Below are 22,736 nucleotides of genomic sequence, written 5' to 3'. Positions count from 1 at the left end.
GAAAGCTTGACTTCATCTTTCCCAATTTTGATGCCTTTGATTTCTTTTTGTTGTCTGATTGCTGATGCTAGCATTTCCAACACTATGTTAAACAACAGTGGTGAGAGTGGATATCCCTGTCGTGTTCCTGATCTCGGGGAAAGCTCTCAGTTTTTCCCCATCGAGGATGATATTAGCTGTGGGCTTTTCATAAATGGCTTTTATGATGTTTAAGTATGTTCCGTCTATCCCGACTTTGTCGAGGGTTTTTATTAAGAAAGGATGCTGAATTTTGTCAAATGCTTTTTCTGCATCGGTTGACAGGATTATATGGTTCTTATCTTTTCTTTTATTAATGTGATGTATCACATTGATAGATTTGCGAATATCGAACCAGCCCTGCAGCCCAGAATGAATCCCACTTGATCATGGTGAATAATTCTTTTTATATGCTCTTAAATTCAATTTGCTAGTATCTTATTGAGAATTTTTGCATCCATATTCATCAGGGATATTGGCCTGTAGTTCCCTTTTTTCCTGGGTCTGTGGTTTGGGAATCAAAGTAATGCTGGCTTCATAGAATGAGTCTGGAAGTTTTCCTTCCCTTTCTAATTTTTGGAACAGCTTCAGAAAGATAGGTATTATCTCTGCTTTAAATGTCTGGTAGAATTCCCCAGGGAAGCCATCTGGTCCTGGACTCTTACTTGTTGGGAGATTTTTGATACTGATTCCATTTCTTTGCTGTTTATGGGTCTATTCAAGTTTTCTATTTCTTCCTGTTTGAGTTTTGGAAGTGTGTGGGTGCTTAGGAATTTGTCCATTACTTCCACAGTGTCCAGTTTGTTGGCATATAATTTTTCATAGTTTTCCCTGATAATTGCTTGTATTTTTGAGTGATTGTAATTATTCCATTTTCATTCATGGTTTTATCTATTTGGGTCTTCTCCCTTTTCTTTTTGAGAAGCCTGCCTAGAGGTTTATCAATTTTGTTTATTTTTTCAAAAAAAACAACTCTTAGTTTCATTGATCTGCTCTACAGTTTTTTTAGATTCTATATTTGTTTATTTCTGCTCTGATCTTTATTATTTCTCTCTTTCTGCTGGGTTTGGGGTGTCTTTGCTGTTCTGCTTCTATTTCCTTTAGGTGTGGTGTTAGATTTTGTATTTAGGATTTTTCTTGTTTTTTGAGATAGGCCTGGATTGCAATATATTTTCCTCTCAGGACTGCCTTTGCTGCATCCCAGAGCATTTGGATTGTTGTATTTTCATTTTCATTTGTTTACATATATTTTTTAATTTCTTCTCTAATTGTCTGGTTGACCCATTCATTCTTTAGAAGGGTGTTCTTTAACCTCCATGCCTTTGGGGGTTTTCCAGACTTTTTCCTGTGGTTGATTTCAAGTTTCATAGCATTGTGGTCTGAAAGTGTGCATGGTATGATCTCAACTCTTGTATACTTATGAAGGGCTGTTTTGTGACCCAGTATGTGATCTGTCTTGGAGAATGTTCCATGTGCGCTCGAAAAGAAAGTATATTCTGTTGCTTTGGGATGCAGAGTTCTAAATATATCTGTCAAGTCCATCTGTTTGTTTGGGCCCTCGTTTCTTTATTGATCCTGTGTCTAGATGATCTATCCATTGTTGCAAGTGCTGTATTAAAGTCCCCTGCAATGACCACATTCTTATCAATAAGGTTGCTTAGGTTTCTGATTGTTTTATATATTTGGGGGCTCCTGTGCTTGGCACATAGACATTTATAATTGTTAGCTCTTCCTGATGGATAGACCCTGTAATTTTATATAATGCCCTTCTTCATCTCTTGTTACAGCCTTTAATTTAAAGTCTTGTTTGTCTGATGTAAGTATGGCTACTCCAGCTTTCCTTTGACTTCCAGTAGCATGATAGATGGTTCTCCATCCCCTCACTTTCAATCTGAAGGTGTCCTCAGGTCTAAAATTAGTCTATTGTAGACAGCAAATAGATGGGTCTTGTTTTTTTATCCATTCTGATACCCTGTGTCTTTTGGTTGGAGCATTTAGTCCATTTACATTCAGTGTTGTTATTGAAAGATACGGGTTTAGAGTCATTGTGATGTCTGTAGGTTTCATGTTTGTAGTGATGTCTCTAGTACTTTGTGGTCCTTGCAACATTTCACTCACAGAATCCCCCTTAGGATCTCTTGTAGGGCTGGTTTGGTGGTGATGAATTCCTTTAGTTTTTGTTTGGGAAAACCTTTATCTCTCCTTCTATTCTGAATGACAGACTGGCTGGATAAAGGATTCTTTTTTTTTTTTTTTTAGTTATTTTAAATGTTTGTTTATTTTTGAAAGAGCAAGCGAGTACGCAAGTGGGGGAGGGGCAGAGAGAGAGGGAGACACAGAATCCTGAGCAGGCTCTAGGCTCTGAGCTGTCAGCACAGAGCCCAACGCGGAGCTCGAACTCACAAGCTGTGAGATCATGACCTGAGCTGCAGTCAGACGCTTAACCGATGGAGCCACCCAGGCACCCCTGGATAAAGGATTCTTGGCTGCATATTTTTTTCTGTTCATCACATTGAAGATTTCCTGCAATTCCTTTCTGGCCTGCCGAGTTTCAGTAGATAGGTCTGCTACTACCCGTATGTGTCTACCTTTGTATGTTAAGACCTGTTTATCCCTAGCTGCTTTCAGAATTCTCTCTTTATCCTTGTATTTTGCCAGTTTCACTATGCTATGTTGTGCAGAAGATCGATTCAAGTTACATCTGAAGGGAGTTCCTCTGTGCCTCTTAGATTTCAATGCCTGTTTCCTTCCCCAGATCAAGGAAGTTCTCAGCTATGATTTGTTCAAGTACACCTTCAGCCCCTTTCTCTCTCTTCTTCTTCTGGAATTCCGATGATAGGGATATTGTTCCATTTGATTGCATTACTTAGTTCTCTAACTCACCCCTCATATTCCTGGATTTTTTTAATCTCTCTTTTTCTCAGCTTCCTCTTTTTCCATAATTTTATCTTCTAATTCACCCATTCTCTCCTCTGCCTGTTGAATCTGTGCTATGGCCAGCTCCATTTTATTATGCACCTCATTGATAGCATTTTTTAATTCCTCATGAGTATTTTTTAGTCCCTTGATCTGTGTATCAATAGACTATCTGCTGTCCTCTATGCTTTTTTCAAGCCCAGCGATTAATTTTATGACTATTATTCCAAATTCTTGTTCTGTTATATTGCTTAAATCGGTTTTGATCAATTCGTTAGCTGTCGCTACTTCCTGGAGTTTTTTTGAGGAGAATTCTTCTATTTCGTCATTTTGGGTATTCCCTGCAGTAGCTGCAAACTGCAGGGTACTTCCCCTGTGCTGTCCAGAGAAACTTGTGTTGGTGGGCGGGGCCACAGCCAGACCTGATGTCTGTCCCCAGCCCACCACTGGGACCACAGCCCCTCTCCTAGGGGCAGGACTTGCAGTATGATGAGTCTTGAAGTACACATCTCTTTCACCCATACACCTCAATAATCTTTTTTAGGAGTACAATACAAGACCTAGATTTTTGCTTTTTTCTCTCCTCCTCCTCCTCAGTGCAATATTAGCGCCCCAACATGCTTGTGAAGCCAAAGCATGATAGGTTAAAAAAAAAACCACACTACAGATGGACTTACATGACTTACATAGGGAAACTAATTGGATGCACAGAACAGATAGTTGAAATAACATATTCTCAGAGAGCTAGGCAAGGATATTGGGAACATGTAACCTTAAGCAGTTTTGGAGAGGATCCCATTAGATACATTGGGATGAAACACATCATTATTGAAACCAAGAACTCAGTGGATGACCTGACTAGAAGAATGTAAGACACTGAAAAATTAGTAAGCTTGGAAAGTCAAGTTGAAGAACTCCCCCAGAGTGTATCAACAGGGAATGAAATAATGGGAAGAATGAGGGAAGTATAAAAAGCAAACATACATAGTTATGTAATATGTATGTAGGTATATGTAAAGAGAGCATGCAAAGTATTAATGAGTCTCTGAAGAAGAGACAATAGAGGGAGGAAAGAGTTGAAAAATAATAAACCAGCATTTTCTTAAAATTAACCTGGCTGGTGTGCCGTGCCAAACAGTAGAAACAGGGAGTAAATGATATAGAATTAAAAATTTTAAAACCTCAACTAAGCACGTGATAGATTTGAAAACATGTAAAACAACATTCTGAAAGTTTCCTGAGAATCACCTGAAAATGAACACAAAGTCGATTAATGTTACATAATTTCTTATTTTGTGTTAATAGCATGAATTCTTGTGAGCACCTCATAGAAGAGATATGAAGAAATTGTTAAGGAACCAGCACCTACATTAAGAAAATTGGCTCAGGCAGCTGGGGTGGCTCAGTTAGTTAAGTGTCCAACTTCGGCTCAGGTCATAGTCTCACTGTTCGTGAGTTTAAGCCCTACGTCGGGATCTGTGCTGACAGCTCTTAGTCTAGGCCCGCTTTGGATTCTGTGTCTCCCTCTCTTTCCCCCCCTCCCCCACTCACTCACTCTCTCGCGCTCTCCCTCCTCTCTCTCAAAAAGGAAATTGACTGTAACCTCTACACCATAGCATTTGTGCCAGTTTTCGGTTGGACTGGTACATGTTAGAACCAGGTGCTGACGTACATTGGTTCAAGAGATGGAAAATCACCTATAAAGATGACAGTGCCAACGGAACCATGCTGCTTGTAGTTCTGGACAGTTTTGACATTCTACCACCAACTCATCCAACTTACAGACATTTGTGCCTGCCCTTCCCTGTTGCCTACAAAATTGGGTAGTATTAGTGCTGTCCCTGTAGGCCCAGTGCAGACTGATGTCCTCAAACCTGGCATGGTGGTCATCTTTGCTTCAATCACTATGGTTGTAGTAAAGTTTGTTGAAATATGTGTACCATGAAGCTCTCTCTGGTGCTTATGTGGGCTTTAGTGTCAAGACCATATTTATAAAAGATGCTTGCCATGGCACTATGGCTGCTGATAGCAAAAATAACCCACCAGTGCAAGCAGCTGGCTTCGCAATGCAGATTATTCTCTTTAGTCATCCAGGCCAAATTAGTGCTGGCTGTACACCTGTGCTGAATTGTTACACAGTTCACATTGCTTACAAGTTTGCTGAGCCAAAGGAGAAGATTGATTGGTCTTCTGGGAGGAAACTGAAAGCGGACTCTGAATTCTTGAAATCTGTTGATGCTGCCATAGTTGATATAGTTCCTGGCAGGCCTGTGTGTGTTGAGAGCTTCTCTGACTGTCCTTCTCAGGTCATTTGGTTCTTTGTGACATAAGACAGTTGCTGTTGGTGTAATCAAAGCAGTGGACAAGAAGGCTGCTGGAGTTGGCAAGGTCACCAAGTCCGCCCAGGAAGTAAAATGAATATTATTCCTAATACTGGCCACCTTGTCTTAGTAGTGGAAGAGTAATCTCAGAACTGTTTGCCTCCGATGGCCATTTTAAGTTTAAGAAACTGTTTAACGATAGTAATGCATTGTAAACTCTTGAAAGAACCTTTTGTGGATCATTTGGTGTGTGTTGGGGCGGGGGGTGGCAATTTTAAGGTAATTTAGTTTTTAAATCAGTACTTTTAATGGAAACAACTTGGCCAGAAATCTGTCACAGAATTTTGAGACCCATTAAAACAAAGATTAATGAGAAGGGGAAAAAAAGCCGGGGCGGGGGCGGGGGAATTGGTTACAGTCTCAAAGTTATTTTCTGTCACTTTAAAGATTTTCTTATTGTATGATATATTGTATGCATAAATCTCATGGCAGTCTGTTTTTAAAAGTAATCTTTATTTTCTTTTTTCTTTTATATTCACAAGTAGTCTTTTTTTTTTTTTTTCAGGTGTGAATTCTTAGGTTTGTTGGGTTTGTCACCATGTTGGATTTTCTCAGTTTTTGATCATTGTTAGTTGTGTTCTCATCTGCTGCATTCAGTCTGCAGCAGAAGAGAGATAGCCAGCCACCTGGTGTCCTAGCCTCACAGTGGTAGGGTAGTTTTGTGATCACCGTTTTGGTTTCAGTTTGCCCCTACCTAATGACATATGTCTCACAGCCCATGGTCCTCTTTCTTTTATCTGTTCTATAGGTTTAATGTGGGTATAGGAGAATTGTTAGTCTGCCATTATGAATCTTTTAGTCTGTATCACTTAATCAGAAAAAAACTTTTTCTAAGCTAATTTATCAGTAAGTGAATTTTAGAATTTCACAAACCTGTGATTTAACCTAAATATTTAATATTAATGGTTTACTATTAAAATACTTGAACTGGAACTATAGTCCACTTATGTGATTATCTTAAATATGAATGTATTTTTTAATAATTAAAAAATAGATAACTTCTACAGGAAAAAGCATGCTCTTTGATCACATTTTAAATAAATAAAATTTAATTTACTTTTTTCCAGAATCATGCTCATGAGCATTTCCTGGATCTTGGAGAATCCAAACGGCAGCAGACAAATCAACACAATTATCGTACAAGATCTGCATTGGAAGAGACTCCTAGACCTTCAGAAGAGATAGAAAATGGCACTAGTTCTTCAGATGTAAGATCTCAGCACATTCACAAATTTGTTATCAGTTTTACTTGTTTTTTTTAATATGACTTTCATTCTTTGCACTCATTGATGTATTATAGATGTAGCTCAAAGATGATGTTTTCTAGGTCTTACAATGATAAGATAGCTTCCATTTACTGAAGACTTATTATATATGTTCCAAGCATGGCACACATATTCATAATACCAAATCCACAAAACAAATGCATATGAATGAATTATTACTATTTTATGTATGAGGTGTCTGAAGTTCAGAGATGTTTAGATTACCTATGTACCTAATTATTAAATGGTAGAGCGGGAGTTAAACCCAAGTTCCTTTCTTTACGCTAAAGCCAACCTTTTAAACTAATACCATGAAGCTCTAGTTTGTAATTATAATAACTAATTAAGAGACATTTGGCAATTTTGGTTAGCTTTTTAGCTCTGTACTAGTGTATGACTTTCTTAATTTAATCTTTTAAATTTTCCTTATGCATAATTATTTCTATAAATATCATTGTCCCTACTAAATTATATATTCTTTCAACAAAGCAACCAATTTACGATCATAAATTAATCTTAAGTATTTACAACATTTCCCTTACTCTCTCCACCTTCCCAATCATCCCTCCCCCAGTTGGGTCAAAGACTATGATCCTATTGACTACTATATGTTTATGAAGCAATGTTAGACATATACGGGAATTCTCTGAGTATATTCTACTTTGTAGACATGGCAGTAAAACTCAAACTGTGAGAGTATGCTAACCACAGTTGAGAAGTTAATCTCCATTGGCTTCAGGTCCTAGTATGGCCAGGTCAAAATGATAATGTCCAATCTAGTAAAATGACCAAATATACTAATAACATAATTTTGACACATGACAGTTTAGATATACACATAAAATATATGTGAGCTAGTTATTTGCCTTTATAAAATATTTCCTTATTTTTGAAAGATTTAGTATGATTCTTTTAGTAATATGTTTCTATAAAATATTCTAAATGTGATTCAGCTTATTAGAAACATTTTCACATATATCTGTTACATAGGAAAAAGTTAACTAATCCTTCATTTGTCTTCAAAACTAATTTGCTTATACTTTAACATTCATTCAGAGCAACTGAATAAATTTCTAGAGGAGTACATGGAGAAAAGAATATTGCGTATGGTACAATATATTAACGGAAAGAATCCTGGTTTTTTTTTAGTTCAAATATTTTGTACTTCTGTATAGTACTTAATTTTCTACTAAGAATATAGAAGTACATTTCTTTTCTCTCCCTTTAAAGAAGTAATATGTATAGTAATGATGGGAATAATCGGATCATTTGTTTATTTTTTCAGTTATATTGAGCAGAGATTAAATTTACTGTTGGGTTTGATCTTTTCATATTTGCTTAGTTCTCAAAACATTGTGGAATAGTTGTATAATACATATACTTCATTATTAAGACATCAAAAAGAAAAAATTCCTCCCCAAATAGGCTATTTTATTGAATTAGTAAAGGAATACATCCCATTATCATCTTGGAAAATTCTGTGAATATGCCCAGCAAGTGATAATACTGAACCATTCTTGTGGAGAGGAGTCTAAGCTTTGGAGTAGCTTATTAGTTGCTTATTAATTATGCTGCCTAGGGTAAATTGCTTAACCTTTTTAAACTTTAATTTCTTTAAATAACTGCTCCCTATCACCAGCAATGTTTTGTCTAGGTCAAATGGGATAATGTATACAACATGCTTTGAATAATTTCTGAAATACTAATAAAAGCTTAATTAACGTGAGCTGTTATTTTTACTGAAGCATAAAGTTTTATTTGAGCAAGGGAGAAATTGTGTAAGATTTTGTGACCCTGAAAAACAATTTTTATAAAGAAAATGGCTTCTCTGGAATATCCTACGTTGAGCGGAGTATATTTACTGAAGAGAAACAGTGTTTGGGTATTTTTTAATCCTCTACTATTTGTATAGAATAATATCAGAGTGTAACAATAAGATATAAATTCCTAATTTAAGCTTCTCATAACATCTGTAGAAAAACCTTAAGTTTTTAAAATGGGCCAAAAAGTAAAATTGATTCCCATTGTTATCTATAGACTTTAACATCCAATCTCAAAGATATATTGAGGCTTAAAAAACAGTAACAAACAAAATGTTAATCACCTGAGAGATTGCTCTGAATCCATTATTAATAGGTATTATTTTGTTGGCTATGTTTAATAATTTTGTTGGATAAAAATACAAGACCTGTGTTTTATAGCTAATTAAAATCAGGTTTTAATGGTTGTAAATATACTATATGATTGGTACTATTAAATATCACTGATATTTCTTTTTTTAAATTGTTATGTAATAATAACATAGAACAAATGAGATTAAAAAAAGTTTTTGACATTTAAGTTGCTTTAAAATATGCTACTTACTATTATGTCTGTATCTATATAATCACATATGCATAACCATTTAGCCAGGGATACATAAAGCAAATATTTGTTAGGTATATTTCCTTCGAGCTACCTCCCCCATTTTAGCCTGCATTTTTAAAAAATCGTTAGTTAACATGTAGTGTAATAATATCAGGAGTAGAATTGAGCGACTGATACTTTCTATAATCATAGAATGTTAATGTAAAATTACACAATAAAATATATATTAAATATTTCTTAGGAAGGGGAAGTTGTTGCTGTCAGTGGTGGAACGTCTGAAGAGGATGAGAGAGCATGGCACAGTGATGGCAGTTCTAGGTAATTCATCGAATTTTATTTCTACACATGTAATATAAAATCTTTATAAACCTGAAGGTTCGTTTTTATCAGCAACACATTTCAAATTTTCTTTGGGTTTAAAGTTATTTTTGGCGGCACGTGGGTGGCTTCGTTGGTTAATTGTCCAACTCTTGATATTAACTCAGGTCATGACCTCACTGTTGTAAGATCGAGCCTTACCCGTGTCAGGCTGCAGGCTGAGTATGGAGGCTGCTTAGGATCCTTTCTCTCCCTCTGTCTCTGCCCCCACCCCGCCCCAAATAAATAAATTAACTTAAAAAAAATAAAGTTGGTTCTTTTTTGGAGGTCTTTTTGTAGTCCAAAAGTTAGGAGATTTTCTTTCTGATATGTTTATCTTCGCAGAAAAAAATTTTGGTCATTGCAACTAAATGTGCAAAATGATGCTTTTAATTTGTCTTCTTAGTTGATCTTTTATCTTCTGAATCCTATTATTTGTAATAGTGAACTACAAATTAGTTTCATTACTGGTTTTGAGAAATACTTAAGCATTAAAGTAATGAGATCTTGTAGAATTGTCTATTTTCATATAGTATAATTTGTTGAATGATAATTATTTCTTCCAGCAATGAGAAGTGAGGATTCCTTTATTTCCTTACAATGGTGATCTACATTGTTATAGTGCTGATCTTTGCTGACCTTATAAGGTCTTAGTACCAAGAAAGTAGCTTTTGATTATATTTAGCTCCTTACACTTATCCCTGTCAGTAGTAGCTCTTAAAATTGCCAAGGAAACGAAGAGGTGGAGGTTATAAGAATTGCTTATATCAGTGTTAAAATCAAGGGCTTTCTTATTCCTACAACATTGACTCCTAGTGATGATATATGCATGTACCCGTGGTTGTGTCTGGGAGATTTCTATATTTGAAATGGCAATAAAAGAAAAACTCACTTTCTTTTGGCTCAGCAATGGAAAATAGAGTATCTCAAACCATGAGACAGCATAGAAGTTCATATATTGAGAAAGTAGTAGTGGCTTCAGCAGTTAGGGGAAGTTGTAAAGACCACGGGTTCTGCAGTTTGTAGTCAGACCTGTGCTGGCATCAGATTTTCTGTAAGTGCCAAGTGCTCTGGAGAGTAGCAGCTGTGAGTATTTGGCAGGTGCCATTTTTAGTGACCATGGGCTGGAGTTAGTATAAATAAATGCTCATAAGTTGAGGACAGCTTATTCTTGGATAGATGTTTGCTCTGCTGATGCATTCCCATGCATCCAGTATAGAATCTGAAAATATTTTTTAAACCAAGTTCTTTAATATTGTTTTCAAATTAAAATGAAGTCATGAAATCATACTAGAATGCACCTTAATTATTTGATTCTTATCTGTAATGATTATTCTTAGGGAGATATAGGTAGATGTCTGTTAGGGATATTGCGGACAGGGGTTAGAAGTGGTGGTAGTAGAATAAAACTCCAGACAAATCTGTCCTTTCCACATTAATCTTTTTAGAGAAGTAAGGTTATACATCATCACTAAATATAGGAAAACTATTGATTTTAACATAGTGTTACTTAGATTTCTTTAAGGCATTTATAGTTTTAAAATTGTAAAAAATCAAGTAGTATTCTCATGTACTAAAATTAGAACAGAAGATAATATAACTGCATTATTTTGCACCACCATCAGTTCAATAAAATTTGAGTCTTTTGAAGGTACACTGAAAAGAAATGGCAAACATGCTTAGTAGTGATACATAAAACACTAAGGCATGTAGTTTTCAGAATCATGGCATTCTTTGAAGCATAAGCTATGTCTAAGGTATATGTAGATGTTGAGTAAAAGTTGCAAGCACAACCTTCCTAATAGGCCGGAACACTTGGGACAAACCCCACCTCACCCCCATTTAATATCCGGCTATCATGAAGGCACCAGTGCTCTACCATCAAAATACCTATGGTGAAGAGTTCCCTGCTCCTCTCAAATAAGTAATCCCTCTGCTTCCTCCTCCTTAATGTTGGTATCTCTGTGGCATCCAAGACTATCTGCCGTTGCTAGAATTGCTCCTTATTTTTGTATTCCCCACAGTATTTTGCCCCAGAATGCAGCACTCTGCAGAAATTAATTTTTTAAGTCTATTTATTTATTTTGAGAGAGGGGGAGAGAGAGAATCCCAAGCACGCTCCCCACCTATAGTGAGGAGCCAACACAGGGCTCAAACTCACAAACTGTGAGATCATGACCTGAGCTGAGATCATGAGTTGAACACTCTTCTGACAGAGCCACCCAGGTGCCCCAGAAATTAATATTTTTGTTAAAATCATAGGAGGCACTTAAATTCATTGTTTCAATTAAAGCTATAGCCTTACTTAAAGTTTTTGAGATATTTAAGTTAAGCTGACAGAATTTTAAGAAACTGTTTAGAACATGAGTTGAAAGGGAAGTGTTTTTAGTTTATTTGTTACTCTGTCATTGTGATCTCTTTATATTTATAAAATAGTCTTACGGTATATCTTCTGTTTGTATTTTTTAATCCCTTTTGCCTTTTAGTGACTACTCTAGTGATTATTCTGACTGGACAGCAGATGCAGGAATTAATCTGCAGCCACCAAAGAAAATTCCTAAGCATAAAACCAAGAAAGCAGAAAGCAGTTCAGATGAAGAAGAAGAATGTGAAAAACAGAAGCAAAAACAGATTAAAAAGGAAAGGAAAAAAGTAAATGAAGAAAAAGATGGACAAATATCACCAAAGAAAAAGAAACCCAAAGAAAGAAAACAAAAGGTTTTTTTGTTTTTTTTTAATATAAATTGTTTTCTATGTAAACAAAGCACACTTTCTAAAAGTGCTGCTGATAAACATAAATGCTGTTGAGGCGTACCAGCAAGTAGTATTGGAAAAAACTCAGAAGTATACAGTAGCAAAATATAGTATGCCAAACGTATTTAATTTTCTCAAGTTTTAAATTAGCATGTGCGAGTATTTACTTATAGAATTACCATATTCTCAATATTAAGCATTTAATCTTATGAGCAGATTTTTTTTGATAATCTCTTGGGATTTATTCATTTGTATATATAAAAAAAGTTTAAAAACATATAGTTTTATGAGTCTTTTAATTTCCTTTGCTTTTTGACCATCCTTATTGATTGTTAATTGCTGAAAATAACCAGCAAGCATAGAGCACACATGACTTGGAATAATAATGGCAGAACTTGTCATAGTTGACTACAAGGCAGATACGAATCTAAAATAGGATACTACAGTTGTTAACAAGCTTTCATTAATTTATAGAGAAGATGAGCCATAATTAGATGATCCTTAGGTCAGTAGCAGTATTGACGTGATTACTTCATCTTTAGTCTGGGTAATTTGAGACAAATCAGAACGTAAGAGATAAATGTTATGGAAATAAGAACTGTCAGCTCTTATGGAAATGGAATTCTTTTAAGAAAAATAAGAGCTGTTTAACTTTTGCTCTAAAGTAAATGAAATACAAGGGAGATGTTTTCTATTCCCCAAAAGACTATAAGTAGAAAGTATTTTTGGTTAAATAAACACAAGGAAGATTTTTTTTAACCTCTTTCATTTTTAGAATTAAATATAAGTTGTTAATTATAGGATTAAATACTAGGGAGGCTGTCTTTATCTCCGGAGAGCTTTCAAAATTTTAAGAATACTTCTGTTTTTAATGTTTATTTTATCTGTATCATCTGAACTCTTGTTTCAGCTTTATAATTATTTATTAATTTGGATTCCACAGCCTACTATTCTTATTACTTACTTTGCTTTTGTCTGGGGATGATTTACCAAAGAGAGTGTCACACATATATGTGCTCAGTTTTCTCTTGTGTGTCAGTGATGATAAATGTAGGCTGACCCATTATTTTATGTGGTACACAGACTGGTTGAAGAAAACTGATTTAGCCTTCTGTCTGACTAATAAACATTTTTTTTCTTATCTCAAGACAGTTTTGATTAACTTTTGAGGTTTACAGTGTTAAGTCACTGTGAGAAGTAATTTTTTTGTCTCAAGAGTGCAGTTTACCTGACTCACCTGGTTCCTTTTGATTGATAATTGTGTGTAAACTAACACCTTGGGCTTTTTCATGCAATGCCACATTTAGATCCACTGTTGCTGTTTGGCATATTTTAACTTCACAATTTTTATTGAAGTATTACAACAGGATCTGTGTGCCACTGAATTTATGTGGGACAGACTTTAAATATCATGAGGTAAGGATATTATAGACTGTTCCCTTTAATTTGGTTTTTGTACACATGGTTTGGTATTAGTCTACCAATGGATCTAACAATAGAATTGTTCTTATTCTTTAGTCTCTTTGTTATTCTAAATAAACACAATAATATTTCCCTTCTTACGCATAGTGTCATAGAGTTGGAAAGTAACAGATTCATTAAGTAATATTTACTGCAAGTATGAACAGATGAAGACATTTTCCATATGACTAATTGTATTCAAATTAATTAAGAGCCAGTAAGGCAGATAAAGAAAATGGTTATTAATAGAATTCTCCAGAGATGCAGTAAAGTCATCTCAGAGATGTCCATTATATTGTTAGGAACTCTGGAAACCAGATCAATAAATTTTTATTGAAGGCTTACGGTTTATAAAGCAATACAGTGGATAAAAAGAAGTGTAAGACATAGTACTTACTCTGAAAATAATGTGTGATTAACAAGTTGCTTTAATCCCCCAAGATAAAAATAGAATATCACATTGTCTAATATGTTTAATTATCAGATTAATTTTAAAGATGATAGCTCGAATCAAATAAGGACATCTTTTCTTAGAGTTTCAGGTAAGGCTTCCAGAAGTAAGATGTGAGGTAGACCTAGAAGAATTTCCATGAATACAAAGGAAAGATCTCAATTACCTGTATCTCCAAAATGAACAAAAATTCAAATGATGAGGCTGGAAATTTTGAGGAATATTCAGTGCATTTTATTTCCTAAGTGGTTTTAAGTACTAAGTGATAGAAACCTACTTTAAAAATTCTAGGTTTCCCAAGAATTATTGAGGAATAAGATGTATCATCGTAATGATTCTTGGCTGTGCCATACCAAAGTCTTAACAGTTATAAATATTATTCCTATTTAATAGCCAACTTAACCTGGTTTCATGTAAGTGTTGTTCACTATTTCAGTCAATATAGGTATTTTCCTTACAGGGAGAAATATTTTTCTGCTATAATTAATAGCCCTTATTGAGGCTGGAATTAACAATTTTCAGACTTTTCCTACCTTTTTTTTTTTTTTTATTAATAAGTCAAAGGAAACCTTTTTCACACATACTTTAACTCAAAACCTCAATGTATAAAACTGAAATCTGTGGCTCTAATTTTTTTTTTCAAGTTTTTATTTAAATTCTAGTTTAAATATAGTTAACATATAGTTTATGGTTTCAGGAGCCAAATTTAGTGGTTTAGTGATTTATCACTTATTTTAACACCCAGGGTGCTTATCACAACAAATGCCCTCCTTAGTACTTGTTACCCATTGAGCCCATGCCCCACTCACCTCCCCTCCAGCAACCCTGTTTGTTCTCAATAGTTCAGTCTCTAATGGTTTGCTTCCCTCTCTTTCTTTTCTTTCTTCCCTTCCCTATGTTCATCTGTTTTGTTTCTTAAATTCCACATGAGTGAAATCATATGGTATTGGTCCTTCTGTATTTCACTTAACATAGTACATTCTCGTTCCATCCATGTCGTTGCAAATGGCAAGATTTCATTCTTTTTGGTGGCTAATACTCCATTTTATATATACACCACATCTTCTTTATCTGTTCATCAGTCAGTGGACACTTGGGCTCTTTCCATAGTTTGGCTATTATTGATAATACTGCTATAAACATTGGGGTGCATGGGCCTCTGAGTATTTTTGTATCCTTTGGATAAATATCCAATAATGCAATTGCTGGGTCATAGGGTAGTTCTATTTTTAACTTTTGAGGAGCTTTCGTAGTCTTTTTCAGAGTGATGCACCAGTTCACCTCGTTTTCTGAATGTTGTCTGTAGGTTTTAGTTTATCTGGTTCTTTTTTTGTGGTGATTTGGAGACTGAATAACTATACTGCCACTGCTGCCGTCTTCCCAGAATAAGGTTTTTAAAAGCTGAATATATATTTTTGTTCAAAGATCTCTTCCTCCTTTTATTTAACTACCTTTATAGTTATTTCAAAGGGCAGATTGAGAGATGAATGCTTTTCTGATAACATTACTTTATAATGTTCTAACTTTTAGAGATTGGCTGTAGGAGAACTCACGGAAAATGGTTTGACGTTAGAAGAATGGTTACCTTCAACATGGATTACAGATACTCTTCCCCGAAGGTGTCCATTTGTGCCACAGATGGGAGATGAGGTACTTTAAAATTTTTAAAAACAATCTTATCTTTAAGCCTTTTTTTTTTTTATAGCTCTTATAACAGAACTGTAGAAAACTGTAGCAGTCTCATGAAGTATCTCATTTTTAGATGCTTGTAAGCTTTGTATGGAAAAACTGTAATTAGGAGGAAAGCTCTAATCTTTTTTGAGGCCACTTGCCACTTTAAATATTGCAATAGCAAAAACTAAATATTGTAAGAGAATGGGAATTGTATTAACATTTTAAAAACTAGTATTGTTTTTAACAAGAGGATTCTATTGCCAGTTTTCTTTTCCTTTCTAAAAATATTTTTTTTTCTTAGCTTAAGGCTTAAATATATAGCATGTTAAAGGAAAAATGCAATTCAGCATTTTATTTCTATTTAATTTTATTTCATAAGTTTTCATTTAAATACAATGTTTATAATTTATTTATTAGATCTTTAAAAATATTTATTGCCTTAGAATAAGGAATATTTCATTTTTTAAAAAATGTGATTGGCCATCATTTTGGACTATGCACTTATGAATTTGAAATGAAAATGTAAGATCTTAGATCAAAATTTCCCACTCCAGGGTTCATGTGTTCTTATTTTATGCATAGATGTTCAGAAGCAGAGTCATCTGGTATCCAGTAGATTAGCAGTAATAAATTAGGAAGTACAATATGACCTTCTTTAGCAAACCACACTAATGAGCAGTAGAAAGTGGCAAGTGACAGTGGACAGTAAAAAAAAAAAAAAAAAAACAAAAAAAACAAGGGGCGCCTGGGTGGCTTAGTCGGTTAAGCGTCTGACTTCGGCCCAGGTCATGATCTCGTGATTTATGAGTTGGAGCGCCCCCCCCCCCCCCCCCGCACTGGGCTGGGCTCTGTGCTGACAGCTTGAAGCCTGGAGCCTGCTTCGGATTCTGTCTCTCTCTCTCTCTGCCCCTCCCCCACTCAGGCTCTGTCTCTATCTCTCAAAAATAAATAAACATTAAAAAAAAGAAAACATATAATGCAAGAGTAACTCTAAAGAGCAGTCCAAAAAAACTCATTTAGACACCCTACTAAAGAAGACTTGAAGTGCACAGAACATTCCTGTGTTGTTGTAACTGTACGGTGATAGGTTCTAACAGATCCTTGAGCATCAAGAAGATGCTTGGTTAAATTATATTTATTATTTCCAGTAAATTATATTCACTATTACTAGAAAGTGTGTAAATCCTTGTTAAATAATTTTCTTTCAATATGTTACACTTGTCTTTTTGATCATTGATGCTTAAACAGGTAAGTTCTCATTATTCAGCAAGCACTATTCCTTCATATGAAATTTCAAACAACTGGAGCAAAAGTATGTAGAATAATGGATATCCCAAAATGTTACTAAGAACTCAGTAACATCTTTAAAATTTTAAGCAGCATTTCTTAACAAGCTCTATTTTTTTTTTTGTAGTGGGAAGAATAGGTGGTGTCAGACTACTATGTCAAGTACCAGTTTACAAGATGGTAGTCAAGTGTCAAATTTGACCTTCATAAAATTGGAAAAAATATATGCCTTGTTCTCTTTTTAACAATAAAATATATTTATATAAATACATTTTTCATGTTAAAGTTTTCTGCATATGTACATACCACTTGCTACCAAAATAAGTGAATAATAAACTGATGGTGACTCCTACTTACAATTTACTTTGTTATACAACATAGGTCAACTTACTTTGAATCCAAAAATAAAACAGTGAAACAAACTGCTCATTTTATCCTCTTAATGTGTAACCAAAGTAATGTTATTTAGAACACTTTGTTTATGATTAAGTGACATTAAGACAACTTTAGGAAAAGAAGGGGAAAAATAACAAAATACTAGAATTTCTTTCTGTTCAAAGAACATTAAATTCTCTCCTGCAATTTTAGCTGATACCTTGCATTTGGGTTAAAGGAAACATTCAAGTTTTAAAACTGTGACTTTATTTACTTTTTAGGTTTATTATTTCCGGCAAGGACATGAAGCATATGTTGAAATGGCCCGGAAAAATAAGATTTATAGTATCAATCCCAAAAAACAACCGTGGCATAAAATGGAACTACGGGTATGGTGTTTATTATTTAAAAAGTTCCAGATTATGTAGAAAATTGTATTGAATGGTACTCTTTTCACTGTAAGAAACTGTTCCATGAAGATACCTTTTTTAGTTGAAGCAGTGCTAGAGAGTAGAAGGTATTTAATTTTCAGAGAGACACAAGATTGAATTTATATATTCCTATAGTTTATAAATTGGGTACAAAATGTAATTATAGAGAAAATTAGTACTAATGTCTAACGTAAACTGCGTATGTGTGAGTATTTCTAGATTTATCAGACAGAGTTCAAAATTATGTAGAGGTCTTTGGAACTATATTGGAAACTTTTATTTCAATAAAGTTTTCCCCTTTATAAATTTTTTATTTATTTATTTTTTAATGTTTATTTTTGAGAGAGAGCTTGAGTGGGGGAGGGGCAGGGGAGGCACACATGATCTGAAGCAGGCCCTGCACTGACAGCAGTGAGCCTAATGTAGGGTTCAAACCCACAAACCGTGACATCATGACCGGAGCCAAAGTCAGATGCTCAACTGACTGAGCCACCCAAGCGCCCCTCTCTTTTTAAACTTTCTGTTGAGATATAATTTGTGTACTATAACATGCACAGATCTTCAGTACACAGGTCAACAAATTTTTACATGCACAGGATAATCACCACCTAGATCAAGACAGAAATGAAGAAATGTTTTAATTATTTTTATCAGTTTATTTTGTGATTTATTTTATGAAGATGGTTTCTTATTTTTTATATCTTTTTTCAGGAACAAGAACTGATGAAAATAGTTGGCATAAAGTATGAAGTAGGATTACCTACCCTTTGCTGCCTTAAACTTGCTTTTCTTGATCCTGACACTGGTAAACTGACTGGTGGATCATTTACCATGAAGTAAGGACTATTGAAAGAGGCAGTGGTTTCTTAGTATTGTAGATTGTTTTTCAAGATTCATATAAATTTGAACTTTTAGATATTTTTAGGTATGTGACCTAATCAATTTGTTTCTATTTGTAATTAGATACCATGATATGCCTGATGTTATAGATTTCCTAGTCTTGAGACAACAGTTTGATGACGCGAAATATAGGCGGTGGAACATAGGTGGGTAATTTATTTACAAGCCATACATGTTCGTAATTTTTTTAATCTAATAAATTATTTACTATTTTTAATAATTTAGAAAAAGATAATCAGAAATCTTCTTGCCATTTGTGGGAACGTTGATAGCAAAGTAAGATATGGTGTCAGGTATTTAACAGTGGACCCTTCAATGCAAGGATTAAGAGTACTGACCCCCTGCATAATCAAAAATCTGTGTATAACTTTTAATTCCCCAAAGAGTTAACTACCAATAGCTTACTGTTGACCAGAAGCCTTACTGATGACAATTAATACGTATTTTATATATGTATTATATACTGTATTCTTAAAATAGAGTAAGCTAGAGAAAAAATATTAAGAAATAGTAAGGAAGAAAAAATGAATTTACAGTACCATATATATCAGGGGAAAAAATCCATGTATGAGTGGACCCACACAGTCTAAACCTGTATTGTTCAGGGCTCAATTCTCCTTTAAATATAGTTCATGCTGAAATTCTAAACATTTTCTCTCTCAGATTTGGTAACTCATTAGATTGTTTATAGCTATTTCTTCAGCTGTTTTATGTGTTGACTTAAATTTTCTTTTAAAAATATAATAATTCAAAGTTGAAGCAGAAGATGTCTTCCAGTTCATAATGTTTAATAATTTGGACTGGGGCCAAAGCTAAACTGACATTTTCCTTTCCTTTGTTTAATCTGTTAATAATCTTTAAACTTAATATTGTAATCAAGACTCAAAGAAACTTTAAAATTCTTCAAAGATTCCAGACATTTAAGATGTATTCATTTATGTACACATGGATGTGCAGTTCATTAGAGTTGGGTTTTTTGTTTTTGTTTTTCAATTTTCAAATAGGGGCACTCTTTGGAGTGGTACATATATGGCATATTTGGTTTGTAAAACCACATCAGTTGATATGCCAGTCCACCTCTCTTCCAGTGCCATTGGAAGGCATTGGCAAGGTGATTTGTCTTGTTTGGTCATGGTAAACTTAGAAATTTACATATGTGTGCTCTAAAAAGAAAAATTAGAGAAATACAGTTTATCAAAATTAGTGACATGGGAGCTATCAAAAAATTTACATTCCATGTAAATTCTATTACACCATTTTTCTGGAAACTTTGAAAGGTATGTTCCATCATATAAGGAAATGAACCAAGGAAGAGAAAGACCTGGAATCCCCTCCCCTCCACCAGGAAACAGGAAATCTAGAACAAGAAAGAGCCAAAATGAATTCCCAGTAATAGTCCATAGAAGTCTCAGGATAGCATCTGTCTAGCAAGATCTATAAAATGATAGTTCAGAAGATGTTGTCCTCTAAGAGCAGTCTTTAGAAAAAAAAGAAAATGGAACTGATGAATTATCTAATGTGTTTGACTTTGTTGGAAATTAAGTTGAGGAATGTTTTATAATTTAAGCCTTTAGAGAATGTGGGAAGACTTTATAAATACAGAGAAAACCAACCACAAACAGTGAAGCAGTTATTATACAAAACTATAGAAGAAGGGAATTGTATGTTTGGCTTTGTAGCAAACATAGTGCTGATAAAAACAAAATAGATTAAATAAAATACACATAAATTGTTTATACAATTATATGGAGAGGTCAATACTTAATGTCTAAAATTAATGAGTGAAACCATAGCTGTATACTCATTTAGAAGTCTAAATAAATTCAAGAAGAAATCTTTGCAAGAGTTAGAGGTTTTTCTTGGTTTTGGTTATAAGCCTTTGGTATACTTGGTTGTTTAAACTATTTGAATGTGTTACTGATAAATTTTATTTTATATATTTTTTTTTTATTTTAGAGAGCATGAGTAGGGGAGAGGGGCAGAGGGTGAGAGAGAAGAATCTTAAGCAGGCTGCATGCTCAGCATGGAGCCCAACACAGGGCTTGATCCCATGACCCTGGGATCATGACCTGAACTGAAATCAAGAGTCAGACACTCAGCTGACTAAGCCACCCAGGCACCCCTAAATTTTATTTTTTTAAAGACATGCATCAGCCAATAAAATGCAGAACAAATACTAACAGTCAGAATTTAGGAATATTCCAGAAATGAGCTGATAACCTATGTCTTCAGAAATGTTTAAAGTTTACTCTGAATGGTGTACTCTATTCCTTGCTTAATTTCATTGTTATTCTGTAGTATTGTTTGTTGAGGTTAGACATACATTATCCAGTTCTTCCTCTTTAGCATAATGTCATCAGTATATGTAAGATCATAAAAAATAGCTTTTTGAAACTCATGTTTACTGTAAGGTTGTGGTGACATCAAGAATGCTGTTTATTAATTATATGGTAGCTTCTCACTAAGCTCAGTGTCACTAATATATATGCATCTGAAGAGCAAGTAGAGATCTGATCTGGTAGTAGATCCTGTTTACTGCTTAACACTGGCTGTTAGAATGCTTGAATCTGCATTTGGGTCCCAATGCATACCCATTCAAAGTTAGATATAATTCAGCAACATGCACTTGTGTTCCATTAACTTACTCCTGGCTCCAGTTTCCCTGTTTGTCATTAAATTTCTTTTAACTTTTTTTGTTTAGTTTTTTTTTTTGTTTTTTTTTTTAGTTTTTAGTTTTTAGTTCATTTTATGCTGTATGTCTCCCTAAACTTCTAAATCTTTTTTTTTTGTAAAAAATGAGAATATAAACAAATGCTTGCTTTTTTGGGTTTGAGAATGAAACTTATTCAGATGAGTTCTAAAATACCTAATTTGTTCAAAGTCACACAGATAAGTTATTTGAACTCAAGTCCTTCAGACCCTAACCTATGCTCACCAGGAGAAAACCACTCTGTACTGTGAAAGCAAGGAAGAGGAAAGAGGGGCAGAAAGGAAGACTTGATTTACAGTTTTCATATGACACAGAAGGAAGTTGAGAAGATAGCTTATTGGGTCTTTTGGGAAAGCAGTTTTAGTAAGATGACAGTAGCTGAGTGCAGTTGGGTAAGGAAAGAGACACAAGGAATGATGTCTAGTTTACAAAGATTAGTTGTTTTTCTTTTTGTTTCTTGTTTTTATAGGAAAGGGAAAGTGAGTATATATAGGAGTGTTACAGCTTCAGGGTGATTGACATGAAAGGGACCAAACAGATTGGATGTTTTATTTTTGTTTCTAGGCTGGAGTCTTGATTGTTGGAGGAACTTGCCTATAGGAAACAAGAAAATAAAGATAGACTCTAAATACTTGTTGGGTAGAAATTATCTAAACTGTGCTTTTATTTGAATGAAAAGTTTGGGCATAGTCCTAATGATGAGCTTAAAATTCTAGAATGGTAAAAATGCTTAAGAGTGAATTTCTCCTGGCCCTAATAAATATAAGAAATGGTACTGGAAACTGGTAAGTCATACTGATGTGTTTATTAAATAAGTTTTTTCTTCAATATTACTAATTTTATTTATTATTTGTTTATTTTGGAACGTATAGGTCACTTTTTATATGTTTTCTGAAATTATACAGGCAGTTTAGATTTGGGTAAAAAGGAGTAAGTACAGCAGCAGTACATTTCAGAGTAATGAGATGGCTTTTATTCTTATCCAGGTGACCGTTTCAGATCAGTCATAGATGATGCCTGGTGGTTTGGAACAATTGAAAGCCAGGAACCTCTTCAGCCTGAGTACCCTGATAGTTTGTTTCAGTGCTATAACGTTTGGTAAGGGAGTGTTTGTTGTATTTTAGTTCAGCTTGAGTTACTTTTAATATTTTCCCCCATCTATTAATAAAGTGACAAAGACACTTCTTTTTTTTTTTTTTTAATTTTTTTTAATTTTTTTTTTTTCAACGTTTATTTATTTTTGGGACAGAGAGAGACAGAGCATGAACGGGGGAGGGACAGAGAGAGAGGGAGACACAGAATCTGAAACAGGCTCCAGGCTCTGAGCCATCAGCCCAGAGCCTGACGCGGGGCTCGAACTCACGGACCGTGAGATCGTGACCTGGCTGA

At 34.4% G+C, this 22,736-nt stretch overlaps 1 protein-coding gene and 1 pseudogene across 4 annotated transcripts in view; both read left to right on the top strand.

Moving 5' to 3' along the window:
- Positions 1 to 22,736, top strand: part of PHIP (pleckstrin homology domain interacting protein) — a 150,645-nt gene that overhangs the window by 87,504 nt on the left and 40,405 nt on the right. For all 4 annotated transcript variants that reach the window (XM_058734526.1, XM_058734524.1, XM_058734525.1 and 1 more), the window contains exons 21-28: positions 6,383 to 6,523; positions 9,189 to 9,265; positions 11,791 to 12,022; positions 15,501 to 15,620; positions 17,588 to 17,695; positions 18,449 to 18,573; positions 18,701 to 18,783; positions 22,334 to 22,445. In XM_058734526.1, coding sequence (XP_058590509.1) covers positions 6,383 to 6,523; positions 9,189 to 9,265; positions 11,791 to 12,022; positions 15,501 to 15,620; positions 17,588 to 17,695; positions 18,449 to 18,573; positions 18,701 to 18,783; positions 22,334 to 22,445 — 998 coding nt within the window. The remainder of the gene's footprint in view (positions 1 to 6,382; positions 6,524 to 9,188; positions 9,266 to 11,790; positions 12,023 to 15,500; positions 15,621 to 17,587; positions 17,696 to 18,448; positions 18,574 to 18,700; positions 18,784 to 22,333; positions 22,446 to 22,736) is intronic.
- On the top strand, positions 2,327 to 5,478 carry LOC131514466 (elongation factor 1-alpha 1-like; annotated as a pseudogene).

The sequence above is a fragment of the Neofelis nebulosa genome, chromosome 6 (genome assembly GCF_028018385.1).
Source record: "Neofelis nebulosa isolate mNeoNeb1 chromosome 6, mNeoNeb1.pri, whole genome shotgun sequence".
In the NCBI taxonomy this organism is placed as follows: domain Eukaryota; kingdom Metazoa; phylum Chordata; class Mammalia; order Carnivora; family Felidae; genus Neofelis; species Neofelis nebulosa.
The sequence above is the reverse complement of the archived record's forward strand: the minus strand, read 5'-3'. Positions and strand labels throughout refer to the sequence as shown.